The 17,107-nt window shown below is 35.9% G+C and overlaps 3 protein-coding genes and 1 pseudogene across 5 annotated transcripts; 3 read left to right on the forward strand and 1 right to left on the reverse strand.

Moving 5' to 3' along the window:
• The first annotated feature begins 2,095 nt into the window (after nucleotides 1-2,095).
• Nucleotides 2,096-2,815, forward strand: LOC143633410 (uncharacterized). The gene has a single exon (XM_077101728.1). The coding sequence runs from the start codon at nucleotides 2,096-2,098 to the stop codon at nucleotides 2,813-2,815; it is 720 nt and encodes a 239-aa protein (XP_076957843.1).
• Nucleotides 2,816-3,351: 536 nt separating this feature from the next.
• On the forward strand, nucleotides 3,352-7,501 carry LOC143633402 (lysine histidine transporter 1-like). The gene is made up of 8 exons (XM_077101722.1): nucleotides 3,352-3,595; nucleotides 4,642-4,799; nucleotides 4,886-5,278; nucleotides 5,660-6,053; nucleotides 6,132-6,237; nucleotides 6,949-7,040; nucleotides 7,130-7,198; nucleotides 7,295-7,501. Exons 1-8 carry the CDS (start codon nucleotides 3,545-3,547, stop codon nucleotides 7,391-7,393), a joined length of 1,362 nt encoding a protein of 453 aa, XP_076957837.1. The 5' UTR covers nucleotides 3,352-3,544; the 3' UTR covers nucleotides 7,394-7,501.
• Nucleotides 7,502-8,323: 822 nt separating this feature from the next.
• Nucleotides 8,324-11,849, forward strand: LOC143633403 (lysine histidine transporter 1-like). 3 transcript variants are annotated; one of them, XM_077101724.1, is made up of 8 exons: nucleotides 8,324-8,595; nucleotides 8,703-8,849; nucleotides 9,542-9,925; nucleotides 10,491-10,884; nucleotides 11,057-11,162; nucleotides 11,255-11,346; nucleotides 11,452-11,520; nucleotides 11,680-11,849. In XM_077101724.1, the coding sequence occupies exons 1-8, from the start codon at nucleotides 8,591-8,593 to the stop codon at nucleotides 11,776-11,778; spliced, it is 1,296 nt and encodes a 431-aa protein (XP_076957839.1). In that variant the 5' UTR covers nucleotides 8,324-8,590; the 3' UTR covers nucleotides 11,779-11,849. The 3 variants fall into 3 exon arrangements, with proteins under 3 accessions (XP_076957839.1, XP_076957838.1, XP_076957840.1); XM_077101723.1 differs by having other exon boundaries at nucleotides 8,326-8,595; nucleotides 8,695-8,849; XM_077101725.1 differs by having other exon boundaries at nucleotides 8,500-8,595; nucleotides 8,708-8,849.
• An 805-nt stretch (nucleotides 11,850-12,654) lies between these two features.
• Nucleotides 12,655-13,443, reverse strand: LOC143633404 (TLC domain-containing protein At5g14285 pseudogene; annotated as a pseudogene).
• Nucleotides 13,444-17,107: the final 3,664 nt, after the last annotated feature.

Genomic DNA, 17,107 nt, shown 5'->3' on the forward strand with positions numbered 1-17,107 from the left:
ATTCTCAGGAGAGGTGGTGGAGCCATTAGGCACTCTCACACTCTCTTTGAGGCTGAAGGACGGCGAGAAAACGCGAACGGTAAGCCTCCGATTTTCAGTAGTTCGGGCTCCTTCGAAGTACAACATCATCCTGGGTAGACCAGGTATGAAAGCCCTCCGAGCCGTGGCTTCCACAGTTCATGGATGTTTGAAATTCCCCACCTCTTTCGGGTTGGCAACTGTTCGTTCCTCGAAAAAATCGTAGCCAGCATCGGAATGGGAAACAAAGTTAAGAAGGCACCGCAAGGGACCGAGGAATGGGTTTTAAATGGGGATCACCCCGAGTAAACCTTCAAAATAGGGACTCAATTGTAAGACAAAGGGAAAGCCGGTTTTAAGGAGGCTTTACTACGCAATACAGATGTCTTTGCATGGAGCCACGAAGACATGACTGGGGTCCCCAAAAATTTGGTGCAACACATCCTTGACGAGTTTCATTGGATGGAACCCGTTAGGCAAAAGAAAAGAAGTCTAGGACCGGAAAAGAGCCATGCAGTTCTAGAAGAGATTTGGAAACTATTGCAAGCGGGAATAGTACGTGAAGTGAAATACCCCCAGTGGATATCAAACCCGGTAATGATAGCAAAATCCGATAATGGTTGGCGTATGTGCATTGACTTCAAAAGACCTGAATAAAGCCTGGCCCAAGGATTTGTACCCTTTGCCTGAAGTCGAAAAGAAGATTGAATCCCTATCCCAGTTCCCGTTGAGGTGTTTCTTAGACACCTACAAAGGGTATCACCAAATCCAGATGAAACCAAGGGATGAAGAGAAAACGACGTTCTATACCAACGAGGGGACCTTCTGTTATACTAAGATGCCTTTCGGTTTGAAGAACGTTGTGGCGACTATCAACAATTCATGGACCAACTTTTTGATCCGGAGAGGGGGAGAAAAGTAGAAATATACGTGGATGACTTGGTGGTAAAAAGTACAAACGAATATAGAATGTTGAAAGATATCAGTGAGACTTTCCGGACGTTGAGGGGGGGCGAACATGAAGCTTAATCCCGGAAAGTGCTCATTTGGAGTTGAGGAAGGAAAATTTTTAGGGGTGTTGGTAACCAAGTAGGGGATAAAAGCGAATCCCGAAAAGGTGGAGGTCCTGCTACGAATGAATCCTCCTGCAAACATCAAATAGGTCCAGCGATTGCATGGAAGGCTAGTGGCTCTTAACTGTTTTATGTCCAGAATCGCAGAAAGAACGATTCCCTTCATGGCAGTCCTCCGGAGGAGCACGAAGAAAAACAAATTATGCTGGGATTATGAGGTTGACAAGGCGTTTCAGGAATTAAAAACTCACCTATGTGAGCTCCCTACCACTGTGGCCCCTCGACCAGGGGAAGCATTAATACTTTACCTATCCCAAACCGACCGCACCATCAACTCAGTTTTTATGGTCGAAAGGGGAGAAGCACAGATACCCATATACTTTGTCAGTCGCACGCTAAAAGGTCCTGAGGAGAGGTACTCACCTATAGAAAAGTTGGTATTGTCTCTCATTTACACGGCCAGAAAGCTAAGACGATACTTCCAGGCCCATGTGATACGCGTTTTGACTGATAGGCCTTTACAACAAGTTCTCATGAAACCTGAAGTATCAGGAAGATTAGCTAAATGGGCGATCGAACTGGGTGATCATGCCATCGAGTACAAGCCCCTGACATCGTTCAAAGGGCAAGTTTTAGCTGATTACATCACCGAAATAGTTCCCTTGGACGACGACGTGCCCACCCGTCGAGAAAAGTTCAAAGAGGAGCCCCGCAGGAAGACACAGGAGGATTTGGGGGAGCCATTATGGGCCCTCTATACTGACGGAGCTTCCAACGAAGACGAAAGTGGTGCGAGATTGATTTTTATCAGTCCCTAAGGTATCGAGTTGACATACGCAATACGACTATACTTTCCCAGCACCAACAATGAGGCCGAGTATGAGGCACTATTGGCAGGACGCAGAATGGCTTAAAAGATCAAGGTCCGACGCATCAAGTCTCATGTCGATTCATTATTAGTGGCCAACCAAATAAAGGTGGACTTCGAAGCGAAAGATCTAAAGATGGTGGAGTATTTGAAGAAGGTTAAGGAGTTAATGCAAAGCTTCGAGGAGGCTGAGGTTCTGCATATCTCACGAGGGCTTACCAAAAAAGCTGATGGTCTAAGCAAACTGGCTTCCGTCTCTTTAGATCACTTGGCAAAAAATGTTAAGGTGGAAACCCTTAGTCAACCTTCAATAACGGAGGTTACTGTTACCAACGTAGAGGTGCTGGAGGAAAATTGGATGACCCCAATCATACTGTATCTATGGGAAGGGATCGTACCGGAGAACAAACATGAAGCCCGAAGACTTAGAATCCGGGCACTCCAGTATGAGATAATTGAAGGGGCTCTATACATAAGGTCATATTTGGGACCTTCCCTTAAATGCATGGACCTGACAGAAGCGAAGTATATCATTCGGGAAATACATGAGGGTATTTATGGGATGCATATGGGAGCAAATATGGTGGCTACGCGAGCCATGAAGGCCGGGTATTATTGGCCAGCAATGTTTCTAAGCGCGTTAAAGGAAATACAAAGGTGTGATAGTTGCCAGATTTACACTCCCATCTCTCGCCAGCTGAAGCTCAACCTCATACCCGTCAACTCATCCTGGCCCTTTCAAAAATGGGGCATAGTTCCCAGAGGGGTCAGGGAAGGCAAGGTTTTTAATTGTGGCTATTGGGACTACTATACAAAATGGGTGGAGGCCAAGCCCCTCACATCCATCACTGAGTAGCAAGTAAAAAGATTCGTGTGAGAAAACACCGTGTGTCGTTTCAGACTAAGATGAAATATTAGATTTCATTTTAAATTAATATAATATTAAGTATAAGCATAAATAGCATTAAAAATAAAATATTTACTAGGATAAGAAAAAAGTAAATCATATTAAATGTTACCTTGAAATATTCAATTAAAACACTCCAAAAAATATATATTAAACATCAAACTACAATATTCAATACCAAATTGAAATTGAAATAATAAAACTAAGTTTTAAGTTTTAACATTGAAATATTACATTATAAGTAATAAAAAATATATGTCTATCTTATTTAAAAATATCAGTTGATAATAATACTTTTTTATACAATTAAAAACTAAAATCTCTAGTAATTAAACTTCAAGACAAAACAAAATTATCTTAGAGTTTTCAATTAATTCAAAATAATAACTACCATTATCAAATATTATTTTTTATTTATAAAATATGATATATTTATGACATTGAACATTGTGATTGGATTCTTGGACTTGAGATGAGTTGACCCAAAGCAAAGCACATGTATGATTTCACAATTGTTTCGTGGAAATAGCAATCACATTTGACTTTCATGTGTGAAAGATGGCTGTATCTCTTTATCTATAAATATACATCTAGACGCCACTCCATATCTCAGATCACGATCCATTTGATCAGTCGACTGTTTGCTAATAGTCGGGTTATCACAGTTTGTGTGTCGTAATGGTTAACGATAGCACCATGGACACGCAGAATCAACCGTATAACGACAAGGTATCTCTCCTCCTTAACCATCATACTAGACTTTTATAAAAAATTGTGTCACCATATTAAAGTTAACATGAATAACATGGCTCTCTTTTTGTTGATGTCTTTATTAGTTTTTATGGCTATCATGATTTTATTTGTCCTTGTTCTCTTTTTCACATGCTTTCCTATTAACTTGATAATGGGTTGGTTGGTTTGAAGAGTGTAAAAGAAGACTTGTATATTTATTCATGTAATTGTAACTCAATCATCTAAACAGGTCAACTCAGTTAGTGGGTTGATCTGTTTTAGACAAGTTAAATGGGCCATTAGACCCGGAATTTAATAGGTTTATGCATGTTAGTCTTAGTTAGACACTTAGACATGACACCTAAAATCTGATTATTTTGATATCTGGTTTGTGTCCTGTGACTCCTGTCAAAAAAAAAAAAAAAAACTGTAAAACTGAATGTATAAGCATTAGACATAAGAAAGATAACGGCCCACCAAGATTTAATCATAACACCACCACAAAAATATATCAAAAGGTGCACACAATAACACACGCACCCATATATGTATATTATTTATATTGGGGGTTGTAGTAAAGCTTAGAAAGAAAGGAGAAAAGATAACAGGAGTAGGATGTCTACGGATCAAATTAAACTCTGCTTAAACCGTAAACCAAACAGTCAGTAGCGGTTTCTAATTTTTACAAACCAAAGCCAAATTGATAAGAATCAAAACCAAATCATAACAAACTGTTGTTATGGTTTGATTTCATGCTTGGGTTACTTACAGAGCTTCATACGGATCTCGTTCACCAACAAGTAACTAGTTGACGACAATATGTTGGTCAGCAAGTTACTTCTTGGTCAAAGAGATCCGGGCCAAAAGTTACCCAACCATGAATCAAACCGTAACAACGGCTTGGTTTGATTTGGTTTTGATTCTCAACAACTTGCCACTTAACTACAACCCTATTATAAAAACCAACAAGTAGATTTTTAATGAAAAAATTAACATAAATCTAATACTATATAAACATTTTCTTGGTTTTATTATATAAACAGGTTGACAACCAAACTGATAAGGAGAAAGCGATTGATGCGTGGCTTCCGATCACCTCATCCCGAAACGCAAAATGGTGGTACTCCGCGTTTCACAATGTTACCGCAATGGTAGGGGCTGGTGTTCTCAGTCTCCCGTATGCAATGTCGGAACTTGGATGGTTGGTTTCTTTTACCATGACCATTTTCAATTATTGTTACTACGCGTAAGACATTAAACACTAAACCAACCTATACCATCTTTCAGGGGTCCAGGTGTTACAGTTCTAGTTATATCATGGATAATAACTCTATACACATTATGGCAAATGGTGGAGATGCACGAAATGGTACCCGGGAAACGGTTTGATAGGTACCACGAGCTTGGGCAGCATGCGTTTGGGGAGAAGCTCGGTTTATATATTGTGGTTCCACAACAGTTGGTTGTAGAAGTTAGTGTAAACATTGTTTATATGGTGACTGGAGGGAAATCATTGCATAAGTTTCATGAACTAGTTTGCAAAGATAAACATAACTGCAAAGACATCAAACTTACATACTTCATTATGATCTTTGCTTCTGTGCATTTTGTTCTGTCACACCTCCCCAATTTCAACTCCATATCCGGGGTTTCGTTGGCTGCAGCCGTCATGTCTCTCAGGTAATTCCATTCGACTCGCTAAAAGCTTGAATCAAGTTCAATCCTAAGCCTGGGCCTAAAAATAAACCCGTTTAATAAGCATGCCAAGCTTGAGTTTCATGTATTTGGCTTGTGAGTCTAAAGCAGCCCATTAGTTGCATAAACATGATAATTTTTTTTATTTTAATATAAAATACATATTACATAATAAATTGTTCAAAAAGTGGGTAAATATAGAACTTTAAGATAAAATTTAAGTTTTAGTTAAAGAAAAGGGTAAAATGGTCATTTCCTCCTGTATTATTTTAATTAAATGGATATAGCTATTTCAAGAACATATATGATATTTTAAATTTTGGTTGGATATGCACGATATTTAACAAGTTTACTCTTGGAATGCAGTTACTCCACTATCGCATGGTCGGCCGCAGTGAAAAAGGGCGTGCAACCAGACGTACAATACGGATACAAACCTAAGAGCGCGGTTGGCACGGTGTTCAACTTCTTTAGTGCACTAGGTGACGTGGCATTCGCTTACGCGGGTCACAATGTGGTGTTGGAAATCCAAGCCACAATACCATCAACGCCCGGAAAGCCATCAAAGGGCCCTATGTGGAAAGGTGTGATTGTTGCCTATATTGTCGTTGCATTATGCTATTTCCCGGTTGCTCTTATAGGATATTGGATGTATGGAAACGCGGTTTCGGATAACATTCTTATCAGTTTGAATAAGCCAACGTGGCTAATCGCCATGGCTAATATTTTCGTTGTGATTCACGTTATCGGTAGTTACCAGGTGAGAAGTAGTTAATTAACGCTACTAGTGAAACATGTTACTATATTATTTTTATAAATATTATTATTTGGTTTGTAGATCTATGCAATGCCGGTCTTTGATATGATTGAAACAGTGTTGGTGAAGAAGTTGAAGTTCACCCCTAGTTTCATGCTTCGCTTTATCACAAGGAATCTATATGTTGGTAAGCACACTAGACTAGAGTATCAGATAATGGGCAAAACACTTATGTCCATTTCTGAAAAGGTGTTCATTATGATTTATGAGATGTTCTATGGATGAAAAACTTTGGTTGGGAATTTCCCACACGACACAAATCTAACATGAAATTTACATGTTTGGGTTTAGTCTAAACGAGTTCGAGACAATTTCATATTGAACCTAGGAACACGTTTAGCTAAACTTGTAGTGTTCGTGTTAAATCAACGGGTTCGCGTGTGTTTAACCTATTCATTATTATTATTATTTAAAACGTGTTTTACATAATAACTTAACCTATTTGGTTATTTATTATACCAAAAAATTAGTTGACATGGTTTAAACATAAATGCTTTAAAAGTAAAAGTAATATGTAGGTTTAGAGTTTTAAAGTATTAAAATTTAAAATGCAGCAAAAACAATTTTTTTTGGTTAAAAGGGGTGCCTGTGTCAACCCACAAATACATTATTTGTCATGTTCGGGTCCATAGGCGCACTCCGTTCTGAAGTTCTATAAAAACAGACTTTGTGTGACTTTTAAGTCATTTGTCTCGTTCCCATTTGCCCCGAGTGAGATAAAAACAGTCCTAATCAAACATTCAAACCCATTTGTTAATAAATTATAAATGAGCCAGGATTGTCACATCTAGATTTGCAGGATTTAAGCTAACCTATTTACATATTTGTTCGCTTGCAGCATTAACAATGTTCATAGCCATTTGCTTCCCGTTCTTCGGGGGCCTACTTGGATTCTTTGGAGGTTTTGCATTCGCCCCGACAACATACTTCGTAAGCACAACTTCATATTTTCCTAATATTCTTTGTATAGATGTATACACACCTTATTTATGGTTCTAATATTGTTCCTTTTTGTTCAGTTGCCTTGCATAATGTTGCTGTCCATAGTTAAACCCAGAAAGTGGAGCTTGTCTTGGATAACCAATTGGGTATGCAACTAAAAACCATTTTATCACTTAACATCCAAAAGAAACATTTTTGGTACATTTTGGTCATTTATTAAACAATCATTTATTGAATTTCAGATATGTATTATACTTGGAGTTGCTTTGATGATTGTATCACCTATCGGCGGGTTAAGATCGATTATTGTTCAAGCCAAAACTTACGAGTTTTTCTCGTAGACATCAAGTTGCGGGCTCGTGTGTAGGATTTAGCCAAAAATATACATGGAAAAACCCAAGATGATATTAAAAGCCATCCGGGAATTGTTACATATGAAAAGAGCGCTAGTACGAAAAAAAGTGGCTTCAAAGAAAATATCAATTGAGATTTCATCTTTGTCATCTGTATTTTTTATATATGTGAAGTTATTGTGTGTGCATATGTTTATACATATTTCAACTTGTATTTGTAGATGTGAACTGTACCCCAAATATATTTGCTACTTATATACTATAGAAGAATAAAGCTAGTGTCTTGATCAGCTCGTTGTCTAAACTTTTTAAAAATAATTTTTATTTAGAGTAAATTACTTTTTTCGTCCTTAAAGTATATATCGACAATTACTGGTTGTGTCCATATATAAACTAGGATAATTACAAATAAAAAAAAATATTTATTTGAAAAGTTGTAACACTTTACGTCAGTTGAAACTATATTTGTTAATAGGGTTTGAAATGAACAACTACCCTTAAATTTATATAAAAAAAAAAGATAATAAAAATAATAAACTCCTAAACACCCATATATAATAAATTAAGAAATGTTGATTGGGCCCCACCATTCTTGCATCTCCCCACCACCCAACCTATTTTGGGGGTGTTTGGTTAACAGAATCGCCTAAATGTTATTAAAATTGCTACTTCTAGCTAAAGATGTAAATTGGGCCTGGTTAAGAATTGGCTGCAAAAAATGATTATACTTCAGCAATACCAATGTTACACAATGCAGTCTTTTATGGTATATGACAAAAACATTTGCTTTGTATGCATCTAATACTAATTCAAATGTTTCTAAAATATAACATCATATTCATCTTTTCCCTTTCATGTCCAATGTATACGCAAGCACACGACATTTGGCTACATAAAAGACATCAGATGTAGTTCCAAAGATATGTTTAATTAAGATCCTTAAGGCCTTATAGTTTATAACAAACAGCCTGCTAATTGCTGAATACAGAATATACAGCCGGCTAAATAGTCTTACGCGACAGATTTTGTCAAACAACCTTTTACTTAAATAACCTCATCTACCGATCCTGCTTTCTGTTTCATAATCCCGGGATATCATCTTTGTTGCAAAGAGCATGGGAACTCAGTATTCAGACGATGCAAAGTCAACCGTTGACCTAAAGAGTCAAACCGAAGATACACCTAATGTTGTAAGTATCTTATTAAATGTTAAGCTAAGTTAGATTATTAAAGATGCAGGATAACAAAATACAAAATATGTTGTTTACGTAATAATATTGTGACAACAGGATTTAAGGACAGCAGAGCAAAAGGCCATAGATGATTGGCTTCCAATTACTTCATCAAGAAATGCAAAATGGTATTATGCGGCTTTTCACAATGTAACCGCCATGGTTGGAGCCGGAGTATTAAGTCTTCCATATGCCATGTCGAATCTTGGATGGTAATACTTCTACAATAATATATAAACCAAAATTATATTTTTGTTGGAAGTCAAGAAAATACTGAAGGAAATACAAAATCAGTCTGATTTCAAGTAAGAAACTTACAAGATTCTCGATCAGGGCATGTAACATCATAACATTACTCCTTTTCTTTCTTTCTTTCTTTTTTTTTTTTGAAACGTGAGAATATCAACCAATAAGATCATGTAAAATTGTGGCATTCAAGGGTTAAAGGCTGAAAACCAAAACCAGACACTGATAACTCGGTTTTTTGGGTTTTGAAAATCATTCGGTTATTGCTTTCCGGCTTTAGGTTTCTACAACAGGTTTGGTTCTCTTCAGTTTTTTCAATTTTACTGGGCTTAAAAATTTTGGGATGAAGAAATGACCCAAAAATTTGGGCTTGAATCTTTGGGCCTAAAACTTTTTTAGTTAATTAATAACTGATTAATTGATTATTACACATTTGAACCTAATTTCTTGTAAATTACTTATTGTCGATTTCTCCGGATTTTCTCATTTACGGTTCGTTATTTTGATTTGGTTTGGTTTTTGGGTATATCGAAACCGAACCAAAATGTCAGTTTTTGAAAAGCAGATAAAACCAAAACATCTGTTTTTTTCACTACAAATAATACAAAAATAAATTTTATTTTCAAATACTAACAGAAGACAATGATGTTGGCAACAGGGGACCCGGTGTGGTGATACTAATTCTATCATGGGTAATAACCTTGTACACACTATGGCAAATGGTAGAAATGCACGAAATGGTACCAGGAAAACGGTTTGATCGGTACCATGAACTCGGGCAAGAAGCATTTGGTGAAAAACTAGGTTTGTATATTGTGGTCCCCCAGCAATTGATATGTGAAGTGGGCGTGAACATAGTCTATATGGTCACAGGAGGCACATCCTTAAAAAAGGTCCATGAGACTGTCTGTGAAGATTGTAAAAAGATTAAAACCACATATTTTATCATGATCTTTGCTTCCGTACATTTTGTACTTTCTCATCTTCCAAACTTTAACTCCATATCGGGTGTTTCCTTGGCTGCTGCAGTCATGTCTTTAACGTAAGCTTTTACATCCCTCTTCTTGTGACTATTACGAAATTACGAATTTGAGTTCGGCTTGTTTCGAGCTTTATTTCTAAAGTTCGAGCTCGACTCGTTTATTATTTATTAGTTAATTTATATACATACACATTTGTTATTTAAAAGTGTATATGTAACCATTATATATTATTTAAATATATTTAGCATATTTTAATATATGATATATAAGAGTAGATATTATACATAAAGGTTGTGTAAATAGTAGGCTTGTTTAGCAAGTTTGAGCTCACGCTCGTTTATTAAACAATGTTATTTTTAAACCTTAACTCGATTCGAGCTTTTAGCGAGTCAATCTCCCTCTTGACCGGTTGACATCTCTAATTATAAGTCATTAATAATACGGAGTAATATATATAAGAAACACAAAAGAGGAAAGAGACAACTGTATTGAAAATAACAGATTCTGCATCTTTTTTTTAAAAAGTATTTAAGGGTTAAATACTTCTAAAAACCACATATACGATATCAAATCATCAAACATTATCCAACTAATGAGAGTGATTATGATGTTAATTACGTACAGTTACTCTACAATTGCATGGGCGGCTTCTGTTAGCAAAGGGATGCAAGAAAATGTGCAATACGGGTACCCAGGAAAGAACCCATCAGAAACCACATTCAATTTTTTCAATGCATTGGGTGACGTGGCATTTGCATACGCGGGCCATAACGTTGTGCTAGAAATACAGGCAACGATCCCTTCAACACCCGAGAAGCCTTCCAAGGGGCCCATGTGGAGAGGGGTGGTTGTGGCTTACATTGTAGTTGCCTTGTGCTATTTCCCCGTTGCATTGATCGGTTATTATATGTTTGGAAATGAAGTGGCGGATAACATTCTTATTTCGTTACGGAGGCCTAAATGGCTTATTGCATCGGCTAACATGTTTGTGGTCATTCATGTCATTGGCAGCTATCAGGTATCAATCAAAATATCAAATGGTCAATTCAACTTCTTACTTCAATGATTTATAGTATTTAGAGATCGAAACAGACTTAGTTCGAGCTCTTTTATGTTAAGTGAGCCAAGCTTGCATCGTCTTGTTTACACCTTTGAAAGCTTTCCTTGATATTTTTTTTAACTTTCCACAGATTTATGCAATGCCGGTTTTTGACATGATTGAAACCTTGTTGGTGAAGAAATTAAACTTCAAACCAAGCAGAATCTTGCGTTTTATAACGCGTACTATTTATGTAGGTTAGTAACAACCTCAATCAATGGTTACACATTCTTGAACTTATTATCTTTTAAATAAGGATTATTGACCTATTTCAATAATTTGCCTTCAGCGTTCACAATGTTTGTTGCTATAACCTTCCCTTTCTTCGGAGGACTCCTCGGATTCTTCGGAGGCTTTGCATTTGCACCAACGACCTACTTTGTAAGAACGTTAGACTTTATCGATAATAACTTATACTCGTTTTTGGCATTTCTTAGAATCATAATTTTTTTTGTTTTGTTTTGTTAACATTTCTGTTCTTGTTAGCTCCCATGCATAATGTGGCTTGCTATTTACAAGCCCAAGAAGTTCAGCCTGTCTTGGTGCACTAATTGGGTACGTTTGAGCCCATAGTATGGCTATTTATATTCTATAATTTTTAACATTGAAACTTTTTTTTAAACAACCAATTAGTAAAGTTTGGTTATCCAAAGTAACCTAACCGGATGGCAAATTTTTATAATATTGAAACTAACACTTGTTTTTGAATTTCAGATTTGCATCTTTCTTGGTCTCTGTTTGATGATTCTATCTCCGATTGGAGGGCTTCGCAATATCATAAAGCAGGCCAGCACTTACAAGTTTTATAATTAATCATCTTTCCACAAAGTAAACCTATAAATAAATAAAAGCTTACAAAACCCTTGATGGGATTTGAATTTGGGCCATCAATACTATTCCTAATTCCCTACTTGGTCTCTGTTGTCACCTTCTCTTGTTCGCTTGTTTTTTCAGTTAGTCATCCATTTTGGTTATTTTGTATCATATGCTCAACTGCCTATACTATATTACTGGTTTACAATATCTGTTATTGTACTTTTCATGATGCATAAGTAAATTTAGAGCAATTTGGTAGTATAAACTATAGAATATATTCACCTTCTCAAGAAGCAAATTTAGTGAGACAAGTATGGGTGAGCAAAAATCAAACCTAACCGAAATCGAACCATTAACCTAAAAAACTTAACTTAACCGAACAGAATCAACGATTATAGTTAAGTGAATCTAATTAACCAACCATTTGGCTATAGTTACGTTTAATGGCTCTTTGTTATCTAAACCGAACCTAGTATGTTTGTATTTTTCCAAATTTTATATCCATATTATCATCTTTATACCTCACTTTTCAGCTTCAAACACCATAACCAAGCTTGAAACTGACATATTTTTTAACTTCGAAACTTTACAATTAAGCTTGGAACACCATAACAGAACCATTTTCAACTAAAATAAAGACAAAAAAACGGCTTGGACAATTAACCAAAGTTAACCAAAACCGACCATTCGGTTATGGTTAAGCGATCTTCAATAACCGAAGCCACTTATGATTAGTCCTCATAATTGAAACTTTGCACACTCTAAAGACAACAAACTCTACATTTCACAAACAATAGTTTTATTTCAAAAACAACATTTCTTTTGTATGATTCTCTTTGATTTACAACAGAGATTAGGGGGGTAAACACCCCCATTTTCCTCCTATCTAATCTTCTTCTCCTTGTCAACCTTAACCACTCTTTCCCTATACAGCTCGATCCAATTATTGGAAATCCAAAGAATACTAACCGAAATCGCCATAACCACAACACCAATCCAAGAAACCCAAAGCCACCTCGGCACCACATTATCGGCAGCGCCCGTCGCATAAAAGGAAACCATCCTATAAACATACACAGGGGCGGCAAGGCCCCGAACAACGGAATACAAGGCGTAAAAAGGCGGGGACAAGACGTGGAACACCCGGGCTGCAACCTTATTATCCCCCTTTCTGGAGGCGGCGAGCGTCCAAAGGTTCTGAAAGAGGCTGGTGATCTCGGCCAAGAGTAGCAAAACCAAGAGCGCGTAGGCCCCGTGGAAGGCGAGGTAGCGGCAGGTCAAAAAGACGAAGAGGGTGGCTAAATGGTGGGCGATGAAGAGGATATCGGATGGGTAAAAGGCCAGGTAGTGGCAGAGGTCCATCAGGAAGTAAGCAATGCTGTATTCGAGTATGGTGTTTTGGAATCGGGTGTTGGCCGACGCGAAAGAGTGTGTTGGGTCGGAGGAGGTGACTGAGATTCCGGCGAGGATGGCGGCGGGGGTGCCGTGGGCGAGGGAGATTAGGCAGCTGGCGGCTTCGGGTCGGAGTTTGGGGCTCCAGTTGCGGAAGATGATCAAGTGGGCGACCAGGTAGATTGAGAAGAACATTGTGAAGAACAGAGGGAGTACCGGTGGGTGAGAAGTTGTGAGATTGAAATCCATGCTTGTCAATTTGGAACCCTAATTGAATTGACGGAGTAATGAATAATATTATTATTATCAACAAAGAAATAGAAATAGAAATAGAAATAGAAATATTTGGGAGGAATGAATGAATGAATTTATTTATAATTGAGGAAGGAGTTGATGGGGGATAATTACTATCAGTCAAGCCAACCGCCGCCAAACCAAACCAAACCTATTGGTCAAACTGAAAAGCTGTTAGAGTGATATTTTATATTTTATCCGTAGTTGCCGTAATTCATTAAGGTTGCTTTTATGAGAGGATGTCTTGGAATTTTTTTCTTTGGGTTATCATAGAATCACATCATATGGTTTTATGAAAACTTATGGTTGATTAAAGAGAAAGAATGTATTGTATAAGATATAATTCTTAAAACACAATTCTTCAGTCTGATTCATCACACGAATTCGGCTTTGACGAGGGCGAACCATGTAGTCTACAATTTCTTACGGAGATTGTCATGCAATCCGAGTTTAACAAGATAAAATAATATATATATATACTACGTGATCGTGAAAATGCTCTAGGGATTCTAATGGACGATTACTTTGTCAAAAAACCGACATACAATGAAGCTATGCTTCGAGCTAGGTTTTGAATGTCGAATATATTATTTTTAAAAGAGATATTAGATTTTAATAATTAAAACTTTGTCTTGTTGGTCGGTATTAATCCTAACTTAAGAAATTCACTAGGTTAATCCCAACTTTCATCATATTGACCTCCACTGAGCCTTTTCCTAACAGAGACTAATCCGGTAAGTTTTAAAGAAAAAATTGTCATTTCTCCAACTTGGGAGAGACAAATGAAAAAGGTAAATAAACATCAAAACCCACCGTCATCGTCACCATCACCATCATCAACTCCACAGCCGCCACCATCACCTCTGTCGCCACCACCGCCGCCGCTACCGACGTCGCCGCCGTGCTGGTTATAGGTTTATGAAGAAGAGTTTGAAAATTTGTATTATTATTATTAATTAATATATATAGTAACGAAAAATTAATAAATAATACATATTATATAATATTATATATATATATATTAGTTTAAGGCATGTGTATTACACGTGTAATTGATGAAAAATTTTAAACTTTAACCATTAAGTGAAATACAGCCAGCAAAATAATCATATATTGTTAATAAAATTACATTTAACATTAAAATTACAGAAATTACATAACTAAGATTACGCAAATATGTTATAAATAAGTAAACCTTCATTGTACACTACATTTGTGATTGTATTGGTCGATATACATTGTTTATAAAAAATCAAAACCTTTAGTCCATTTTTGCTTGTAACTCTTGATAAAGTAACATATAGATCGGCTTATAACTCTTTCGTGTGACAAATAAGGTTTTTCAGGTACATACAAATCCTAGATAAATGATAATATATACATGAAACTAACAAAAAACATATTCATGACATAAATATCATATCTTTAAATCAATTAATATGATGTCATTTGAGATCATCTGCTCATATTTATCTAAAAAACATGATTATCCCAAAACCAAAATACATGCATTTCAATGATATAATCACCCTTAGAATCTTTAGAATTTGAAATTCATTGATCATGATAAATTTGTTGTCACTAATATTTTGTGTATGACAAATTTTTATTTGATTTTATATTTTACAACTAACAATTGTATAATCAAACAACATATAAAACTGAAAATTAAAATATAACAAAATGATTTGTTTCATTTTATATGAATGTAATTGCCAGAATAATGACAAACACATACTAACATTAAAGTTATGTTCAAATAACAGTGAGTTAGCAAAATATTAGAAAAAGTAGCATAAATTGAAGATAGTGAATCTTATTTTGAATAGTTAAAAGTATTGGATTAGGAATGTTTAACTTTTGAATATTAATTATGTGTTATTAGTTAATATATGGGAAATTGTTGAAATATTTAATTAATCGGTATATATATATACCTATTATAATAACATAAAATAATTGTAGACACATGTCATTGTTTGGTTATTCCTCACAACTTTTCCCTTCAAAACTATATATGCCATATGTCAATAATTATCCATTTTTCTTTTAAACTCCATTTATATTATATTTATAACATTATTAATTATTCACTTTTCATTAAACTCTATTTGTATTATATCTATACACTTTTATAAAAATAAATATTTACATATTATACTATTATACATTGTTAGAATATATTTCAGAACATACTTGGTGAAATCCAAAAATCAACAACAAACCGTGTTATTATTAAATATTAAAAAGAATATAATTTTAAATGTTATTAGTAAGATATTATACTATGTATATTGTTGAAGATTGTAAATAAAAAAACAAAAAAAAAACTCTAATATGTTTTCAATTTACGAAGTAATTTATTTAATCATTTGTAGTATTACGAAGTAATATATGCTTAAAAGTTGATTCTTTTTATAAAATAAATCAATTTATCTATTGGTTTTTGTACATTGTCATATAAATTTATAAATTATAAATATATGATTTATATTTATCTATTTACTTTTTTGGTTAATTTTGTAACACCGTGAAAAATTTCGAGTTCAAAATATCAAGTTTCTAAAGTTAAGGGACCAAAACTGTCAAATTCCAAACCTTAGGGTTTAAAAAGAAAATTCTGGTTTCTTGACCCATCGCGATACGCGATGGATCAGAAGGGAACCCCATCGCGTATCGCAATGGGTTGTCTGATGTAAGGCCCCGAACCCGGTAGCCCTAACGTCAGATTTACTCATAAACACAGTTCTTACAAATCAGAGTTGATTAAAACCTTCACGGAATATAACACCTTAAACGTTTATTGCAAAATATTTAATCTTTTCTTTAAAACCATAACATAAAACATCGTATTTAAAAACATCATTTCTTCCATCTTCAGATGCCAGCCGTTCAATCCATGCCATGTGTCATCCTCATGCCCTCTCAATAAACATTTCTACCCGCGTGCATACAAAAATTCAGCTACGCTGAGTGAGTTCTAGTTAATCAGGTAACATAGAATACATACACATATCATACATACTTACGTATCCAAAAATGCATATTCATCCTTGACCAGTTACCCTTCTGTCCTACTTACATACTTACTACTACATACCTCAACCCACCGAGAGTATATTTTTATAGTCCACCGTCTATACCTATACTCTAGGTCGTGAACACGTAAAAGGTCCGCAGTCCTTACCTATGTTCACCATTTATAGTACGTGCAAGGTCCACAGTCCTTCCCTATACCATCCTACATTAACAACACGTACAAGGTCCACAGTCCTTCCCTATGTTGCAACCTAATTCATAGCACGTACGAGGTCCACAGTCCTCCCCTATGCTACCACAATGCAATAGCAGCACGTATTAGGTCCGCAGTCCTTTCCTATGCTGGCTCCTATCTGAAGTACGTATAAGGTCCAGAGTCCTTAACTACGTTCTCATGTATCATCTATAACACGTATAGGCCCACAGTCCTTAACTACGCCATCACATGCCAAGTCTATGTCCAACAAAAGTTAGAGGGATTTGCCATCCTAACTTGCTACGTCAGACGTAGAACTCACATACCATTCCTGTACCTGCACACACTTACTTCGCATATACAATAAATACATCATAGCATAAGAACACTCTAGGCGTTCTTCAC

This window comes from Bidens hawaiensis, unplaced genomic scaffold, assembly GCF_021521415.1.
Source record: "Bidens hawaiensis isolate Kalapana, Puna unplaced genomic scaffold, B.hawaiensis_p1.1 tig00006717_1, whole genome shotgun sequence".
Classification (NCBI taxonomy): Eukaryota; Viridiplantae; Streptophyta; class Magnoliopsida; order Asterales; family Asteraceae; genus Bidens; species Bidens hawaiensis.

Coding starts and splice junctions, on each gene's coding strand:
- LOC143633410 (XM_077101728.1), top strand. CDS start 2,096: ATGGTGGAGTATTTGAAGAAGGTTAAGGAGTTAATGCAAAGCTTCGAG.
- LOC143633402 (XM_077101722.1), top strand. CDS start 3,545: ATGGTTAACGATAGCACCATGGACACGCAGAATCAACCGTATAACGAC. Junction 3,596..4,641: donor ATCAACCGTATAACGACAAG/GTATCTCTCCTC, acceptor TTATATAAACAG/GTTGACAACCAAACTGATAA. Junction 7,199..7,294: donor TGTCTTGGATAACCAATTGG/GTATGCAACTAA, acceptor ATTGAATTTCAG/ATATGTATTATACTTGGAGT.
- LOC143633403 (XM_077101723.1), top strand. CDS start 8,521: ATGGGAACTCAGTATTCAGACGATGCAAAGTCAACCGTTGACCTAAAG. Junction 8,850..9,541: donor GCCATGTCGAATCTTGGATG/GTAATACTTCTA, acceptor TGTTGGCAACAG/GGGACCCGGTGTGGTGATAC. Junction 11,347..11,451: donor TTGCACCAACGACCTACTTT/GTAAGAACGTTA, acceptor TGTTCTTGTTAG/CTCCCATGCATAATGTGGCT.